At 45.4% G+C, this 19,020-nt stretch overlaps 1 protein-coding gene across 1 annotated transcript in view; it reads left to right on the forward strand.

Moving 5' to 3' along the window:
• The window catches only part of CHAF1B (chromatin assembly factor 1 subunit B), a 31,239-nt gene extending 12,219 nt beyond the window's left edge, over nucleotides 1-19,020 (forward strand). Inside the window, exons 7-14 of the mRNA XM_003823957.5 lie at nucleotides 1,965-2,049; nucleotides 4,914-5,007; nucleotides 10,916-10,985; nucleotides 11,527-11,618; nucleotides 13,637-13,778; nucleotides 15,056-15,487; nucleotides 17,469-17,563; nucleotides 18,450-19,020. Of these exons, the coding sequence (XP_003824005.3) occupies nucleotides 1,965-2,049; nucleotides 4,914-5,007; nucleotides 10,916-10,985; nucleotides 11,527-11,618; nucleotides 13,637-13,778; nucleotides 15,056-15,487; nucleotides 17,469-17,563; nucleotides 18,450-18,541 (1,102 nt within the window). The 3' untranslated portion in view covers nucleotides 18,542-19,020. The remainder of the gene's footprint in view (nucleotides 1-1,964; nucleotides 2,050-4,913; nucleotides 5,008-10,915; nucleotides 10,986-11,526; nucleotides 11,619-13,636; nucleotides 13,779-15,055; nucleotides 15,488-17,468; nucleotides 17,564-18,449) is intronic.

Below are 19,020 nucleotides of genomic sequence, written 5' to 3' on the forward strand. Positions count from 1 at the left end.
TTGGAATTTTCTGAAGAGAGGTATTTATCGTAACTTAGCCAAGATTTATCATAGTCTAACTTTGATTCTTTTGTTCTTGTTTTCATACTCATTCTTACAACATAATCAGAAATTGGAAATTAATTAGGACAAGTGCCTTACACGAAGTTCGTACTTAGTAAATCTTTTTTTTTTTAGACACAGTCTCACTCTGTCACCCAGGCAGGTGTTGTGGCGCAATCTCACAATCTCAGCTCACTGCAACCTCTGCCTCCTGGTTTCAAGCGATTCTCCTGTCTCAGCTTCCCTATTAGCTGGGATTACAGGCACATGCCACCATGCCCGGTTAATTTTTGTATTTTTAGTAGAGACAGGGTTTCACCACGTTGGTCAAGCTGTTCTCAAACTCCTAACCTCAAATGATCTGCCTGCCTTGGCCAATGTGCTGGGATTACAGGCATGAGCCACCATGCCCGGCCCTGAACTTAGTAAATCTTTATTATTATTACTATTTTTTTTTTTTGAGAGAGGGGCTCACTCTGTCACCCAGGCTGGAGTGCAGTGGCGCAATCACAGCTCACTGCAGCTTTGACCTCCTGGGCTCGAGCAATCCTCATGCTTCAGCCCCCCAAGTAATTGGGACTACGGGTGTGCACCACCACACCCGGCTAATTTTTATATTTTTTTGTAAAGATGGGATTTTGCCATGTTGCCCAGGCTGGTCACGAACTGTTGAGCTCAAGCCATCTGTCTGCCTTGGCCACCCAAAGTGCTAAGATTACAGGTGTGCTACGGTGATTTTTATTTTTATTTTTATTTTTTTTAAATTGTTTTTTGAGACAGAGTCTCACTCTATCACTCTGGCTGGAATGCAGTGGTGCGATCTCGGCTTACTGTAACCTCCACCTCCTAGGTTCAAGCGATTCTCCTGCCTCATCCTCCTGAGTAGCTGGGATTACAAGTGTGTACCACCATGCCTGGCTAATTTTTGTATTTTTAGTAGAGACAGAGTTTCACCATATTGACGATGCTGGTCTCAAACTCCTGACCTCAGGTGACCTGCCTGTGTCGGCCTCCCAAAGTGCTGGGATTACAGGCGTGAGCCACCTCGCCCAGCCCAGTTATTTTAATGACTCCATTTAAATGGATATAAAAATAAACTATTTTTGTCCTTTCTGAAAAGAAGTCTTGTTGTCGTGTTTACTGGCATAATTGCATTTAATTGTATTGTTGGAACAAAGAGTTAAAAAAAAATGAGGAGTGCCTCCTATATTACTTAATAGTCCTTTTGAATATTTATCTAACTAATTTTTAAATAAAACAAATTGAATATAAGATGGCCTTGGAATAAAAGTGGTAGGGAGGAGTTAGTGTTTATTTTTCATAGAATCTCTTGTTGTATTCTAAATGCCATTTATTTTCTGACAAGTGTGTTTTATTCAGACAGTCATCAGTAAAACAATCTGATTAGCTAGTGGGAGTAATGTGACTTACCAATTTTTTTTTTTTTTTTTTTTTTGAGACAGAATCTCGCTCTGTTGCCCAGGCTGGAGTGCAGTGCCACAATCTCAGCACTGCAACCTCTGCCTCCCGGGTTCAGGTGATTCTTCTGCCTCAGCCTCCCGAGTAGCAGGGATTACCGGCGCCCACCACCACGCCCAGCTAATTTTTTGTATTTTTGGTAGAGACGGGGTTTCACCATGTTGGCCAGGCTGGTCTCGAACTCCTGACCTCAAGTGATTCACCCGCCTCCGCCTCCCAAAGTGTCGGGATTACAGGCGTGAGCTACCTCGCCCGGCCTGTAATATCCTTTAGGTTGTTAATACTTGCTTCCTTCTTAATTACCCAGTTGTGAATATCATTGGTAAAAGCTTTTGCAGGCTGAAAATTGTTGCGGTGGTAATAGGCTGTTGGTAATAAGTTGTTTCTGTGTGAAGCATAATTCATTTACTAGAAGTGGTAAATCAGACGTGTTCTTTCTTCAGGGTGCTGCGAGTATACAGTATACAGAAGAAGCGTGTGGCTTTCAATGTTTCGAAGATGCTGTCTGGAATAGGGGCTGAAGGAGAGGTATAAAATATTTTGCCATTCTTTTTCAGCAGCGCTTTAACTGAGACTTAGGAAGTCATGAGCTCCTCCCATACCCTTGCAGCTAAATCACTGGCCACAAGGAGCCGATTCCAGAACTACAATAAGGCTTCCTTTTGGACAGTCAAGGCTCAGTTACTGTGGTGGGCTAGTCTGTATGGAAATGGGGACATCTGGAGACCAGGGTAGAGCCACTGATGGAGGACAGGACAGTGGTTTTCAACCCTGGTTGCACCGTGGAATCACCTGGGAAGAATTACAAATATGGGTGCTGGCCGGGCGCGGTGGCTCATGACTGGAATCCCAGCACTTTGGGAGACTGAGGTGGGCGGATCACTTGAGGTCAGGAGTTTGAGACCAGCCTGGCCAACATGGCCAAACCCCATCTCAATGAATTGCAAAAATTAGCCAGCTGTGGTGGTGCATGCCTGTAATCCCAGCTACTCGGGAGGCTGAGGCATGAGAATCACCTGAACCTGGGAGGCGGAGGTCTCAGCCGTGAGCGGAGATCATGCCACTGCACTCTAGCCTGGGCGACAGAGCGAGACTCAATTTCAAAAATAAAATGAAATAAGGCTGGGCATGATGGCTCATGCCTGTAATCCCAGCACTTTGGGAGGCTGAGGCAGGTGGATCACCTGAGGTCAGGGGTTTGGGACCGGCCTGGCCAACATGGTGAAACCCTGTCTCTACAAAAAATATAAAATTAGCCGGGTACATGCCTGTAATCCCAGCTATTCAGGAGGCTGAGGCAGGAGAATTGCTTGAACCTGGGAGGTGGAGGTTGCAGTGAGCTGAAATCGCACCATTGCACTCCAGCCTGGGTGACAAGAGCGAAACTCAGTCTCAAAATAAATAAGTAAATAAAAATAAAATAAAAATAAAAATATGGATGCCTTGGCCCCAACCTGAGTGGCGTGATTCACTTGGCTGGAGGTAAGCAGGGCCTCCATGATTCTCAGGTATAGCAAGGGCTGGTCACTACTGATCTGGGAAGATCCCTACACGAGGCAACAGAAGACAGGCAGGTCGAGCGTTGGATCTGTCTGGCAGCAGGCAGTTTACTATCTTGGCAGGTAGGTAAAGAGTTTTGCTAGCAGACAGCAGAGACCCAGCCAAAACACTGGTATTTAGGAATAGGAAGGATTTTGACTTTCAAATAATTGGCAAATGAAAATAGGACCCTATTTGTAAAGGAATCAAGGCTACTGAGGCAGGCAGCGAGGTGCGGGGAGCAAGCTGGTTACTGGCTTCACACGGGGACATGGTGCAAATGCATCCAAGGAACCAGGGTAAGGCAGTGTGGGCTGGGCGCTGACAGGCACTGAGAGGTCACACCTGTGAAGTAAGAATAGTAATGCTTCCCGGGCGCGGTGGCTCACGCCTGTAATCCCAGCACTTTGGGAGGCAGAGGTGGGCAGATCACCTGAGGTCAGGAGTTCCAGACTAGCCTGGCTAACATGGTGAAACCGTGTCTCTACTAAAAATACAGAAATTTGCTGGGCATAGTGGCGCATGCCTGTAGTCCCAGCTACTCCGGTGGCTGAGGCAGGAGGATCACTGGAACCTGGGAGGTGGAGTTTGCGGTGAGCCGAGATTGCGCCATTGCACTCCAGCCTGGGCAACAAGAGCGAAACTCTGTCTCAAAAAAAAAATGTGTATATATATATTTTTGTATATATTATATATAATATATACTTTAATATGTTATATATAATATATATTTTTATATTATATATTTTATATTATATATATAAAAATATATCTATTACATATATATATATATGAATAGTAATGCCTGCTTCCTTGTGTTCTGAAGAATTAAATGCTTGTTTGTTGAGACAGTGTCTGGCTCTGTCACCCAGGCTGGAGTGCAGTGGCACGATCTTGGCTCACTGCAACCTTTGCTTCCTGGGTTCAAGCGGTTCTCCTGCCTCAGCCTCCCGAGAGGCTGGGATTACAGGCGTGTGCCACCACACTCAGATAATTTTTGTATTTTTAGTAGAGATGGGGTTTTGCTATGTTGGCCAGGCTGGTCTCGTACTCCTGGACTCAAGTGATCCGCCCACCTTGGCCTCCCAAAGTGCTGGGATTACAGGTGTGAGCCACCATGTCTGGCAAATGCTTGATGTTTATAAATAGTAGTAAAAACTGTCCCAGACAAGTGTTAAAGAAATGTTTTAAAAGATTAATGATTACCAGTTTAATAATCCACTATTTTCTTTTTTTAAAGGGTGCATTTATTAATAGCTGGATGTGGTGGCATGTGCCTATAGTCCCAGCTACTCAGGAGGCTGAGACGGGAGGATTGCTTTGAGCCCAGAAGTTCTAGGTTACAGCGACCTATGATTGCGCCACTGCACTCTAGCCTGGGTGACAGAGCGAGACTCTGTATCTAAAGAGTGCATTCAGTTGGAAATTCTAATGAATCCACACAGATAGAAAGCAGAGGTCTCCTGGTCATCTTCCCACTGTCTGCCAGTCTCAGGCCCCAGACATGCCACTATTGACCCTGTGGTTTGTGTTCTTAAGAGTTTTTAAAAATAATTTTAGAACCACATAAAACACACATATATACATATAGCTTTACCTAACAAAAATGTGTGGTCAGTTTTCATGAATGTTTACCCTTGTGGTGGTGTACAATTATTTGATTTGTAATGTGTTTCAGTTTCATTTATGATTATGTCAACAATAAATGACACTATGTAAAGAAAACCATAGGCACATACAGCAGTTGGGAAGCGTTTATTTGTGAGTGTAAAGATTTGGAAAAATGTTTAAGCTTTGTGTGTAGAAAACAAACAAACAAAAAAAATAATAAAAATAAATTTTGTGTGCGACAGGCAAGAAGCTACCGGATGTTTCACGACGACAGCATGAAGTCTTTCTTCCGTAGACTGAGTTTCACTCCCGACGGATCTTTGCTCCTCACGCCAGGTGTGTTTCGTAGCTTTGGACTTAAAGGAATGATGGCCGAGTGGGGATGTCTGCTCCCGTTTTACGCTGCAGCTTATCAGCTCAGTGAATGCTGATTAGAGTGGGGGTCCCCGACTTACCTGCCCATTGGAACCTCCAGGAGAGCTTCAAAAAACACGTTGGTGCCTATGTCCCATCCCTACAGATTGTAGTGTATGTAATTGGTCTGGGTGGCCTGGCTTTTGGAATTTTAAGAAGATTTCCAAGTGATTCTAATGTGCAGAAAAGTTTGGGAGTTATGAGATTAAAATTATAGGCATTTTCTCTTAGATAAATTTAACTTTTGGCTGGGCACAGTGGATCACACCTGTAATCCCAGCACTTTGGGAGGCTGAGGCGGGCAGATCACTTGAGGTCAAGAGTTCATGACCAGCCTGGCCAACATGGTGAAATGCCCTCTCTGTTAAAAATACAAAAATTAATGATGTGGTGGCACATACCCTGTAATCCCAGCCACTTGGGAGACTGAGGCAGGAGAATCGCTTGAACCCAGGAGGCAGAGGGTGCAGTGAGCCGAGATCACACCACTGTACTCCAGCCTGGGCGACAGAGTGATATCTTATCTAAAAAAAAAAAAAAAAACTTTACTATTTAAACCCTTTCAATGAATGCTTTTTCATTCATTAACATGTGTATGGAAGCCATAGCGCTAAAGCCAAAGATAAAGCTCCTTTATTGTTTTTATTCTCCTCAATAAAGCGCATTTGTGACAGGATTAGACTCATGGACAAACTTGTGGAAGCAGCAGTGGTCAAAATCAAAAGGTCAGCCAAGTAGCAAGGACTAGATAGGTTTATTGTCCCTATGTCCCTAGGAAGGCAAGGGGCTCAGCCCGGCAAGATAAGGCTAGGCATTATTGTGGCCACAGTTTCTCAGAGGAGAATGTCTGCTCATTGCCGTGGCTCCAGGACCATCCTGTGCATAGAGATGACAACATAGCCCAGGGTTGGGCCAAACAGGAGGGCACTGGCCTGGTTTGTCACTGAGTCCCATCCCAGCTGAGCCAGGGAGGGCCTGAGAAGGGCGTGAATCACACATGCAGCTGTGTGGGTGGGGCTTTAAAGAACACTGCGGAACATGTGCGAATGACACTTTGGCCCAAGAAGTCTCAGGCCTAAGAATAAGTAGTTGTTTAGGTTATATTTACTAAAGTTAGTTATTGAAAGTTATTCACTAAACCCAGTAATAAATCCTTTTTTTTTTTTTGAGACTGAGTTTCGCCCTGTTGCCCAGCTGGAGTGCAGTGGCACGATCTTGGCTCACCACTGCAGCCTCGCCTCCCAGTTTCAAGCGATTCTCCTGCCTCAGCCTCCTGAGTAGCTGGGATTACAGGTGTGCGCCACCACTCCCAGCTAATTTTTGTATTTTTAGTAGAGATGGGGTTTCACCATGTTGGTCAGGCTGGTCTCGAACTCCTGACCTTGTGATCCGCCTGCCTTGGCCTCCCAAAGTGCTGGGATTACAGGCGTGAGCCACCACGCCTGGCCCTTTTTTTTTTTAAATTATTTATTTTATTTATTTATTTATTTATTTATTTTGAGATGGAGTTTCGCTCTTGTTGCCCAGGCTGGAGTGCAATGGCACAATCTCGGCTCACAGCAACCTCCGCCTCCCGGGTTCAAGCCATTCTCCTGCCTCAGCCTCCAGAGTAGCTGGGATTACAGGCATGCGCCACCATGCCCAGCTAATTTTGTATTTTTAGTAGAGACGGGGTTTCTCCGTGTTGGTCAGTCTGGTCTCGAACTCCGGACCTCAGGTGATCTGCCCACCTTGGCCTCCCAAAGTGCTGGGATTATAGGTGTGAGCCATTGCGCTGGCCTTTTTTTTTTTTTTTTTTTTTTAAAAACAGAGTCTCGCTCTGTCACCCAGGCTGGAGTGCAGTGGCACCATCTTGGCTCACTGTAGCCTCCACCTCCTGGGTTCAAGCGATTCTCCTGCCTCAGCCTCCTGAGTAGCTGAGATTACAGGCGCCTGCCACCACAACCAGATAATTTTTGTATTTTTAGTAGAGACGGGGTTTCACCATGTTGGCCAGGCTGGTCCCAAACTCCTGACCTCAGGTGATCTGCCCACCTTGGCCTCCCAAAGTGTTGGGATTACAGGTTACAGGTGTGAGCCACTGCGCCCAGCCCCAGTAGCAAATCCTTTACTATGTGGCCACTCTAAAAATATTTTCAATTAAAATCAAGTAGCAAATGGATGTCTGTTATCAACGTTATTGTTCTTTGTGGTGTTAGTAAGTGTGGGAAAAACAGGAAAATGAAATTACAAAGATTGGAAAAGAACAGATAAAAAACTGCAATAGGATTGTATTTCTAGAAAATCCAAGAGATTTTAAAAATAGTATTAGAATTTTAAAAATAATTTGATAAGATGGCTGGATATTGTAAAATATATAAAAATTCATACCTTTCGTCTATATTGGCAGTGAGTACTTAGAAATGAAAGGAGGAGAAATATTTCATTCAGAGTAGTGTAAAACCTGCAAAATACATAGAGTAAATTTATTTATTTATTTATTTATTTTTTGAGACAGGGTCTCACTCTGTCACCCAGGCTGGAGTACAGTGGTGTGATCATGGCCCACTGCATCAGCCTTGATCTCCTGAGTTCAGGGAATCCTCCCACCTCAGCCTCCCTACTAGCTGGGACCACAGGCGTGTAGCACCATGCCTGGCTAATTTTCTTATTTTTTTGTAGAGACATGGTCTTGCTGTGTTGCCCAGGCTGGTCTTAAACTCTTGGGCTCAAGCACCCCTTCCGCCTCGGCCTCCCAAAGAGCTGGGATTACAGGTGTGAGCCACCACACCCAGGCAGAAGTAAATTTAATAAGAAAGGGGCAGGACCTTTATGGAGAAGTCTAGAAGGTCTTACTGAAGGTTGTAAAGCAAGTTCTGAACAAATGGAAAGATATGTTGTGTTCTAACAATTAACATACTAATTTCATTTCCAATTAGAATTACATTAAAGTTTTTTTTTTAATTGGATGAAATCTCAGCTTTGTTTAGTAGAATAAATGCTGAAGAATAGCCAAAGAAGTATTAAAAAAAAAACAGTGATACTTGGGAGGGCATTTGCCTCACCACATATCAGAAGATCCTATAACACTACTTTTATCCAATCAATATGGTGTTGCTATAGGAGCAAACAAATAGATTAGTGGACCAGAACACAGAATCCAGAAAAAGATCTCAGGATATAAGGCGATTTAATATATGACCTCAGGTGCTGTTCCAGTGGAAAAAAATCTATTATTTATTTGTAATTAATTGTATGTTACTTAAATAATTCTCAAGAGAATTAGACACTGAAGGCAGATAGGACAAGAGTATGTCATTAAGAAGGTTGGGAAGTGTTGAGATTGGACAAAGACCTATTCCTCTTTTTTTTGAGAGGGTTTCACCCTTGTCGCCCAGGCTTGAGAGCATTGGCATGATCTTGACTCACTGCAACCTCCATCTCCTGAGTTCAAGCGATTCTTCTGCCTCAGCCTCCCAAGTAGCTGGGATTACAGGTGCCCGCCACCATGCCCAGCTACTTTTTGTATTTTTAGTAGAGATGAGGTTTTACCATGTTGGCCAGGGTGGTCTCAAACTTCTGATCTCAGGTGATCCACCCGCCTCAGCCTCCCAAAGTGCTGGGATTACAGGCATGAGCCACTGCACCTGGCCTCCTTTTTTTTTTAATTGACAGATGAAATTGTATGTAGTTGTGTACGACATGATGTTTTGAAGTATATATATGTTGTGGAATGACTAAATCTAGCTAATTAGCATAGCATGGTCTCACATAATTAGGGTTTCTGTGGTTTGAACACTTTATATCTCTTAGCATTTTTCAGGAATATAATACATTGTTATGAACCATAATCACCATGTTGTACAAGAGATGGATCTTGCAAAGGGAGGACTCTGTTATTGAATGAGTAGTGCTGGGGTAGCCAGCTATGTGGAAGAAGGTAAAATTGGACCCCTTGCCTAGATGTAAAAAATAAATTCCAGGTGAATTCAGTACTTAAACACAAAAGGTAAAAATAGAAAACTCTTGTAAGGAAATATAGGAGGACATTCTAGGAATGGAGAAGACCCAATTAAGACTGGAAACTAGCTGGGCATGGTGGCTCAAGCCTGTAATCCCAGCACTCTGGGAGGCCAAGGTGGGTGGATCACCTGAGGTCTGGAGTTCAAGACCAGCCTGGCCAACATGGCAAAACCCTGTCTCTACTAAAAATACAAAAATGAGCCGGGCATGGTGATGCACACCTGTAATCCCAGCTACTCAAGAGCCTGAGGCAGGAGAATCGCTCCAACCCAGGAGGCAGAGGTTGCAGTGAGCCAAGATCGCACCACTGCACTCTAGCCTGGGCAACAGAGTGAGACTCTGTCTCAAAAAAAAAAAAAAAAAAAAAAAAAGTATATGTTCAAGGAGGCTTATTGCAAGCATTGTTTATAGTGGTAAAAAACCAAAAGCCAAAAAAATACTCATTAACAGAGGCTGGGTGAATGAATCTTGCAGTAAATATTATGCAGCTACAAAAAAATAATGCATCAGTGCTATGCAAGTTAACTTTCATGAGTAGCTGATTGAAACAAGCAAAATAAGGAGAAGTGTCAGTAATACCCTGTTTTGTAAAACAAATGGACTCAATAAAAAATATCATAGAGGTATACATGTGATTGAGTTATAACTGATTGTAATGATTATGTGAGCATGGAGGAAATATACAGATGACATAGTGGTTTGTTGAATGTTAAAATGGATTTCTTGGGGATGGAAGAATGGAGTGGGATGAAAAGAGGGGCCTGGGTGCAGTGACTCACACCTGTAATCCCAGCACTTTGGGAGGCGGAGGAGGGCAGATCACTTGAGGTCAGGAGTTCGAGACCACCCTGGCCAACATGGTGAAACCCCCTCTCTACTAAAAAATACAAAAATTAGCCGGGCATCGTGGCAGGCGCCTGTAATCCCAGCTACTCAGGAGGCTGAGGCAGGGGAATTGCTTGAACCTGGGAGGTGGAGGTTGCAGTGAGCCAAGATCATGCCATCGCACTCCAGCCTGGGTGACAGAGCAAGACTCCATCTCAAAAGAAAAAAAAAAAGAGGGCAGCTATGTAGAATGTATTAATAATAATAATAATAAAAGACTATTGATACTGTCTACTGCCCTCCCTGGTGGATATGAAACAGTCATATGTAAAGTTACGTGTGTGTATATGTATCAAGAAATAGCATAAAACAGGGAGATGTTTCCAAGAGCAGCAGTGTATGATGGTCACTCTGACAGGGCTGAACTGTTTTAAGTACAGCAGGGGGTGAGTGGAGAAGAGCTCTCAGATGGGGACTGTTCCCCAGAGTGAAGTCAGGTTCTGAAGGAGGCCGGAGGTTTCAGCAGAGGGCAAGGTCTCCTGGCAGCCTCATGGCTGGATAGGGAAGTTGGGGAAAGGCGAGTCTCAGCCTTTGGATGGCATCCAAGGCTGGAATCCAGGAAATAGAGATGAGGGTCCTAGGGAGAAAGGAGCCTGGGCAGCTGAATCTAGTCACGGTGCTTCAATCGAGGAATTGCCTGGAGGCTCAAAGGTGCCCTATGGCAAAGGCTCACTATGTTCTCCCGGCCCAAGATCAGAACCAGGTCCCCGGGGATTGCCCACAGGTAGGTGGAGATGACAGGTAGGTAGAACTGGAGTAAGGGCTGAGAACAGACAGTGCCGGAATATTTGTTTTTGTGCTCTGTCACAACATTGTCCAGAGAATATAACTGCAGGGGGAAGTATTTTGCAAACCGGAACTGAAGGCTCTTGAGTTTCTGTTGGTGAACAGTTTGCTGAAACAGTGACTTTTCTTTCCTCTCCCTCCCTTCCCTGTTCCCCAGCTGGATGTGTGGAATCTGGTGAAAATGTAATGAATACCACTTATGTTTTCTCCAGGAAGAATCTTAAAAGGTATGCAGTCAAGGAAATGTTTGAAATGTTTACGTTTTTTTTAGATGGAGTTTTGCTCTTGTTGCCCAGGCTGGAGTGCAGTGGTGTGATCTCTGCTCACTGCAACCTCTGCCTCCCGGGTTCAAGTGATTCTCCTGCTGCAGCCTCTCGAGTAGCTGGGATTACAGGTGCCCGCCACCACTCCTAGTTAATTTTTGTATTTTTAGTAGAGATGGGGTTGCACCATGTTGGCCAGGTTGGTTTCAAACTGCTGACCTCAAGTGGTCCGCTTGCCTCGGCCTCCCAAAGTGCTGGGAATACAGGCATGAGTCATTGCACCCGGCTTGTATTTTTTTTTTTTTTTTTTTTAGTAGAGATGGGGTTTCGTCATGTTGGCCAGGCTGGTCTTGAACTCCTGACCTCAGGTGATCCGCCTGCCTCCTCCTCCCAAAGTGCTGGGTTTATAGGTGTGAGCCACCGTGCCCTGCCAAAATGTTTACTTTTTATTTTTGCTTTTGCTTAGTCACAGTGCCTTTTCCTAACACTGCAATTAATCCATTAGGCCCATCGCTCATCTTCCATGTCCTGGAAAAGCCACTCTTGCTGTTCGCTGCTGTCCGGTCTACTTTGAACTGAGGCCAGTGGTGGAAACAGGTATCCTTAGAGCCTCAGGGGTGTGTTATGTTTTCTCTCCCAAACAGGTCACCAGAGTGGGGTGGAGATTTGGATTCTGTCTTATGGGGAAAGGTGGGTATCTGGGTTTGGTTCAGTTCAGTTATTTAAAAAATATTTTATTTTTACATTTAAATCTATTTATTTATTTATTTTGAGACCAGGTTATGAGCCTGGTTAATTTTTGTATTTTTGGTAGCGACAGCGTTTCACCATGTTGCCAAGGCTGGTCTTGAACTCCTGGACTCAAGTGAACCACCTGCCTCGGCCTCCCAGAGTGCTGGGATTACAGGTGTGAGCCCCTGTGCCCGGCCTGGTTTAGTTATTTTTAAAAGCTGGAGCAAAGACTGGGGTTATCAAAATACATGTCAGTTTTTTTTTTCTTTCTTCAGGATGTATTTTCTTGCTTAAGGCACTTTAAAAGGAATGGACGTACTCCTTTTGTTTGTCTATGTCTCTCATTATCAATTTTCTTTTTCTTTTTCTTTTTTTTGAGATGGGGTCTTGCTCTGTCGCCCAGGCTGGAGTGCAGTGGTGCAATCTTGGCTCACAGCAACCTCTGCCTCCCAGGTTCAAGGGATTCTCCCTCCTATCCTCCAGAGTAGCTGGGATTACAGGCGCATGCCACCACACCCAGCTAATTTTTGTATTTTTAGTAGAGATGGGATTTTGCCATGTTGGCCAGGCTGGTCTCGAACTCCTGACCTCAGGTGATCCACCCACCTTGGCCTCCCAAAGTACTGGGATTATAGGCGTGAGCCATCACGCCCAGTCATTTTCTTTGTTTTCTTGTGCTTGGGGTTCATTGAACTTCGTAGATCTATCCGTTTATAGTTTTTATTACATTTATTACATTTGGGAAGTTTCAGCCATTTTTCCTTCAAATGTTATTTCTGTTATTCCCTTCTCTTATTCAAATACTCCCATTACACATGTATTATATTAGGTCCTTTGAAATTAGTTCCTGGCCTTTGATACTGCTTACTTTTTTTGTTTTTTTCTTCTTCCAGTGTTTGATTTTGGAAGTCTCTATAGCTGTGTTTTGAGTTTTCTAACCCTTTCTTCTGCATGCTCTGCCCTTGGTCCCGTCCAGTGTGTTTTTCTTCGTTGTGGTTCTCATCTCTAGAGGTTCACTTTGGGTTTTCCTTATATATTCTGTGCCTCTCCATGCACCATTTTTCCTCTTGCTGCTTTCTTTTTTTTTTTTTTTCTTGCTCTGTTGTCCAGGCTGGGGTGCAGTGGTATAATCTCGGCTCGTTGCAGCCTTCGTCTCCCAGGTTCAAGTGAATCTCCCACCTCAGCCTCCCAAGTAGCCAGGATTACAGGTGTGTGCCACCACACCCAGCTACTTTTTTTTATTTTTAGTAGAGGCAGGGTTTTGCCATGTTGGCCAGTCTGGTTTCGAACTCCTGACCTCAGGTGATCTGCCCGCCTCAGTTTCCTCTTGCTTCTTAAGCATATAGAATGCAGTTATAATAGTTCTTTTAATGTCCTTGTATATAGGTTGGTTTTGATTTTTTTCTCCTCATTGTGGGTCATATCTTCCTGTTTTTGTTTGCCTGGTACTTTTTGATTAGATACCAGACACTGACTTTTACTTTAGTGGATGCTGGATGTATTTTTATTCTTATAAATATTCTTTTTTTTTTTTTTTTTTTTTTTTTTTTGTGCGACAGAGTCTTCCTCTGCCGCTAAGGCTGGAGTACGGTGGTGCAATCTGAGCTCACTGCAACCTCCGCCTCCTGGGTTCAAGTGATTCTCCTGTCTCAGCCTCCTGAGTAGTTGGTACTACAGGCACACATCCCCACGCCTGGCTAATTTTTGTATTTTTGATAGAGACGGGGTTTTGCCATGTTGCTTAGGCAGGTCTCAAACTCCTGAGCTCAAGTGATCCACCCGGCTCGGCCTCCCAAAGTGCTGGGATTCTAGGCGTGAGCCATTGCACCCGGTCAGAAGCCTTGTTTCTGTGGTTTTACGTTGTCTCTGTCCCCGACCCCCAGGTGTGGAGCTGATGAGTCTGCCCTACCGCCTGGTGTTTGCTGTGGCCTCGGAGGACTCCGTGCTTCTGTATGACACCCAGCAGTCCTTCCCTTTTGGTTACGTGTCTAATATACATTACCACACCCTCAGTGACATTTCATGGTGAGTGGCTGCTAATGAGGGAGAGTGAATGAAGGAGACCGTGCCTGTATCCTGGAAGACACCCCGGGGTTAGGGAGCATTTCATTACTAAAGATGGCTTTGGGGGACATATTCACCAATTTTGTTTCTTATTTATTTTTTTGAGACCAAGTATCACTCTGTCACCCAGGCTGGAGTGCAGTGATGTGATCTCATTTCACTGCAACCTCCACCTCCCAGGTTCAAGTGATTTTCATGCCTCAGCTTCCCAAGTAGCTGGGATTACAGGTGTGCACCACTACGCCTGGCTAATTCTTGTGGTTTTAGTAGAGATGGGGTTTCGCCCTGTTGGCCAGGCTGGTCTCAAACTCCTGGGCTCAACGATCCTCCTGCCCCAGCCTCCCAGAGTGCTGGGATTACAGGCGTGAGCCACCACGCCCGGCCCCAATTTTGTTTTTTAAAGGAATCAACATTAAAAGGAAAGCCGTTTCTAGTTTGCCACAATACTTGCTTCTTATTTTCACACTGGTGGGTTTTGATGGCATTCAGATTGCCTTGTGGGGTTAACTGGACTTTGATAAACTGAGGGGAGGCCTTGTAGACTCCCTGGCCATTTGGGGACTTCTGAGGCCCTATGGGAGGAAGCCCTTCCCTGCATGCCCCTGCTGCCCAGGACAGGGAAGTGCCCCAAGCTGGGCCTGTGTAGAGGATGTCACTCAGCACTGCCCTTCTGCCACCTTTTGGTCCCAATTCAGCCCCCGTGGCCTGCTTGGCGCAGTGTGAGGTTTTTTTTTGAAATGGAGTCTCACTGTCATCCAGGCTGGAGTGCAGTGGAACGATCGTGGCTCACTACAACCTCCGCCTCCTGGGTTCAAGCAATTCTCCTGCCTCAGCCTCCCGAATAGCTGGGATTACAGGCGCCCACCACCATGCCTGGCTAATTTTTTTGTATTTGTAGTAGAGACAGGGTTTCACCATGTTGGCCAGGCTGGTCTCGAACTCCTGACCTCAAATGATACACCTGCCTTGGCCTCCCAAAGTGCTGGGATTACAGGCGTGAGCCACCGCACCCGGCCTATTCAAGTGAAAATTGCTAGTAGCACAGATAGGTTGCAGCGACTTAGCAAATCGCGATGAAACTGCATGAGTGAGTCGCTATCACACACTCTTTTCCAGTTGTATCTTTTCCCTGGTTTTTGCCTTCAAACAAGCTTGTGATTTTGCTCGAACTTCCCTCTTCTAAGTAGATGTGAGAGTGTTGGTAAGGTCTGTAACTTTTCCCTGTTTTGGGGACGAAGGTCCAGCGATGGTGCCTTCCTGGCCATTTCTTCCACGGACGGTTACTGCTCATTTGTGACATTTGAGAAAGATGAACTTGGAATTCCTTTGAAAGAGAAGCCAGTTTTGAACATGAGAACTCCTGATACAGCAAAGAAAACCAAGAGTCAGACACATCGAGGGTCTTCGCCAGGACCCAGACCGGTAGAGGGAACCCCTGCCAGCAGAACCCAAGACCCCAGCAGCCCCGGCACGACCCCCCCTCAGGCCAGACAGGCCCCAGCCCCAACAGCCATCAGGGACCCTCCCTCCATCACTCCTGCTGTCAAAAGCCCCTTGCCGGGGCCTTCGGAGGAGAAGACCCTGCAGCCCAGTAGTCAAAACACAAAAGCCCACCCATCCCGGAGGGTCACTCTGAACACACTGCAAGCCTGGAGCAAGACAACACCACGGTAAGAACTTGTTGGAACAAGATGTCATTGCAAAATGAAACACAAAATGCAGACAGAATGCTCCCACCCTGCTGCAGGTGAAATTTCAGGCGGCGAATGCTTCATGCCATTAGGTTGCCAGAGAGATTCTTAACTTCAAATCCGAGAGTGTCATTTCTTGCATATAGGCCTCTGTTTGTTCTTCCAGTTCCTGCCTGTCAGATAAAGCCCAGGCTGCTATGCACACACACAGACTGTGATTTGGCTGCAGCCTGTCATCCAGGACTGTGGCCACTCTCTCTCATGAGTCCGTGGCCTTCATCTCCAGCCTAGTCCTGAATGTCATCTTCCCAGAGCACTCTCTGCCCTTTGAGGCCTCTGTCCTTCCCTTCTCTGGGGAAGCCCTGGACATCTCTTCCTCTTGGTGATGCCAGGAGTCTCCTGAAAGACCCATTTGAATGTACCCTCTCTGTTTGCAGTCTTTGTGGCCCTTCAGCCTTTCCCTTGTCACCACACATCAGATTCCATAGCAGGTGCTTTGATGCTCCAGTTTCCCCTGCTGGTTGTGAGCCCCCAAGGACAGGAAGCAGGTCCCATTTTTTATTTATGCTGTTCTGCCCAGGATGTAGGCAATTCCAGGAGTGTCTTCCTGAGACCGCGTTTGATGTCTCCAGCAGCCTGGTCGGTGAGAAACGGAGGTCCTGATGTGATAACAAATAATCCCCAGGAGGTGCAGAGTCATTTCTTCCCTGCTTACATCAGTGTGACTGGCACGCACGCCTGTGTCTCCCACTTCTACTGGATACAGAGCCACTTAGCACATCCTTCTGCCGTCAGGCAGCACAGCCTCCTGTTTCCATCCTTCCCCTGCAGCTGATGTCCAGTTACCCCTCTGATCCTGTATAGTTCCTTCTCCACCAAGCCCTCTGCCTCCCAACTTTCCCATAAACTGAGTCACAAGGAGAGCTGGGAAGGGGGATGCAGAGGGGAGTGGTGGGGATGGTGAGCTGGACAGAAGCGCCCTGTGCCTCTCAGCTTCTCCTGCGCCAATAGGTCTTCTTTGGCAAGTTCATAATATGTGTATGGGTTGCTGGCTTTAACGCCCTCTTAAAATCTCTCATTTCTTTCTGCAGATTAGCAATGTATTTTACAATTTTCTGTTTGTTTTTATGTGACGGAAGGTATTCCTTGAACTATTTTTGGTATTAAATTATTTTCCCCTCTTGATTTCTTCTGAATTATTTACCAAGCTTCTTGAAGGTGTAATCTTTTGCAAACAAGAATAGTTGTTGAAAATTAAGACTCTGGGTTTTTATTTATTTACTTATTCATTTGAGACAGGGTCTTGCTCTGTTGCCCAGGCTGGAGTGCGATGGCATGCTCTCTGCTCACTGCAACCTCCGCCTTCTGGGTTCAAGTGATTCTCCTACCTCAGCCTCTCAGGTAGCTGGGATTACAGGCAGGCGCCACCATGCCTGGCTGACTTTTTGCATTTTTAGTAGAGACAGGGTTTCGCCATGTTGGTCAAGCTGGTCGAAAACTCCTGACCTCAAGTGATCTGCCCGCCTCAGCCCCCCAAAGTGCTGGGATTACAGGCGCGAACCATCTTGCCCGGCCCAACGCTCTGGATTTTAAAAAAGTATTACCTGTGTTTCGGCGCTTTCTATATATGGAAACCATATCTGACTGCGTTTTACAGCAGCCAGCAGAGTGTTCACAAGACCATGGGTAATGAACAGAACACAGGTTTTGAAACTTTTCGATGACTGGTTATGGTTTAAGTTGACTGTTATAAATGTGATGGTTTAACTTAATATATGAATGTAATCCTCAGTTATTAAACAAGTGGGCACATCTTACTATTTAATGCCTTGAACCATAAGTTCAGCTGAAAATTTAAGTATTTCCTTTGGTAGTTTTGAAGGTTGGTATCATACATAAACAATTCCTATGATACTAATGAGCCATCACCCCTCTACTTTTTTTTTTTTTTTAAATCAAGGAGAATAAACTTAACACCCTTAAAGACAGACACTCCACCAAGTTCTGTACCAACCAGTGTGATTTCCACCCCTTCTACAGAAGAAATTCAGTCAGGTAAGTAATATTGTTACTGGTTTAATATAATTAAAGGTAGAGTATCTTTTCTTTTGTTCTTTTGGAAATTAATGCTGTCTAATTTTAAGTCAGTTCTGAGACAGCAGGGATGCATCTTATTGGAACCATTGTTTAAACCCACTGGCTGCCTGTTTACGCCTCAGCAGGGAGGCACCTGGCCAGTGAGAGCATCCTGGTGAGCCAGGGAGTGGGTTCAGTAGGAGATCGCCTAGATCAGGTTTCTCCATCTGATGACTATTGACCTTTTGGGCCAGGTAATTCTTTGTTGTGGAGGACTGTCCTGTGTATTATAGGATGTTTAGCAGCATCCCTGGGTGCTACTTCTTGCCCATGACATTCTTTTTTTTTTTTTTCCTTTTTTTGAGATGCAGTCTTGCTCTGTCGCCCAGGCTGGAATGCAGTGGCACGATTTCGGCTCACTGCAGCCTCCACCTCCCAAGTTCAAGCAATTCTCTTGCCTCGGCCTCCCGAGTAGCTGGGACTACAGGCGTGCGCCATCACACCCGGGTAATTTTTGTATTTTTAGTAGAGTTGGGGTTTCACCATGTTGGCCAGGCTGGTCTTGAACTCCTGGCCTCAAGTGATCCACCCGCCTCAGCCTCCCAAAGTGCTGCGATTACAGGCGTGAGCCACCGCGCCCAGCTTGCCCATGACATTCTAAAATGCCACTAGACATTGCCCACTGTCCCTTGAGAGGCAAAATCGCCCCTGGTTGAGAGCCACTCTATAGAACTTCCATTATATCAGTATAGGATCTTGCCAGGCAGCTCAGTTCCGTGTCTTGGCTCTGTATTCTGTAAATGTCAGCCCTTGACTTCCAGAATTCTTCATTTACTTGCCAACATTATGTTTGTTAATGTTGCAGAGACGCCTGGAGACGCTCAGGGCAGTCCCCCAGAGCTAAAGCGGCCCAGACTCCATGAAAACAAAGGAGGCACGGAAAGTCTGGACCCTTGATGGGACCTCGGCTTCTGCTCGAAGCCTACCAGGCCCCCGGTGTGTGCAGGGAGACGGTAAAGCTGGAGGCGCCTGAGACCAGGGCTTCCATGGAGCGGGACACACTGTAAATGGATTTCTATAACAGAAGTGACATGTGTACTGATTTTTCTCCAGAAATATGGATGCTGTTGTATTCAGTATCCATTTTTAACTTGGGACATGAACGTTTTAACATAGTAAATCCTCTTTTTGATGAGTTTCTGAAACTGGAGCGGTTCAACGTTATCCAGTGTGAAAATCAGTGAGTCCTCCCTGGCATCCTCGTGAAAGTGCACACACTTCATGGAGGGACTCCTTTTCAATAAGAATTAGGAAGATGAGAAAGTAATTTGAGATTTTACTCTGTCGAATTTTAGAGTATTTGAAGTGATTGTTAGATTTCACTTCTAAGGAGTTGATTGATTAAACTTTGGAAGGTAGTTGTGTTTGTTTTCTGA

The sequence above is a fragment of the Pan paniscus genome, chromosome 22, assembly GCF_029289425.2.
Source record: "Pan paniscus chromosome 22, NHGRI_mPanPan1-v2.0_pri, whole genome shotgun sequence".
In the NCBI taxonomy this organism is placed as follows: Eukaryota; Metazoa; Chordata; class Mammalia; order Primates; family Hominidae; genus Pan; species Pan paniscus.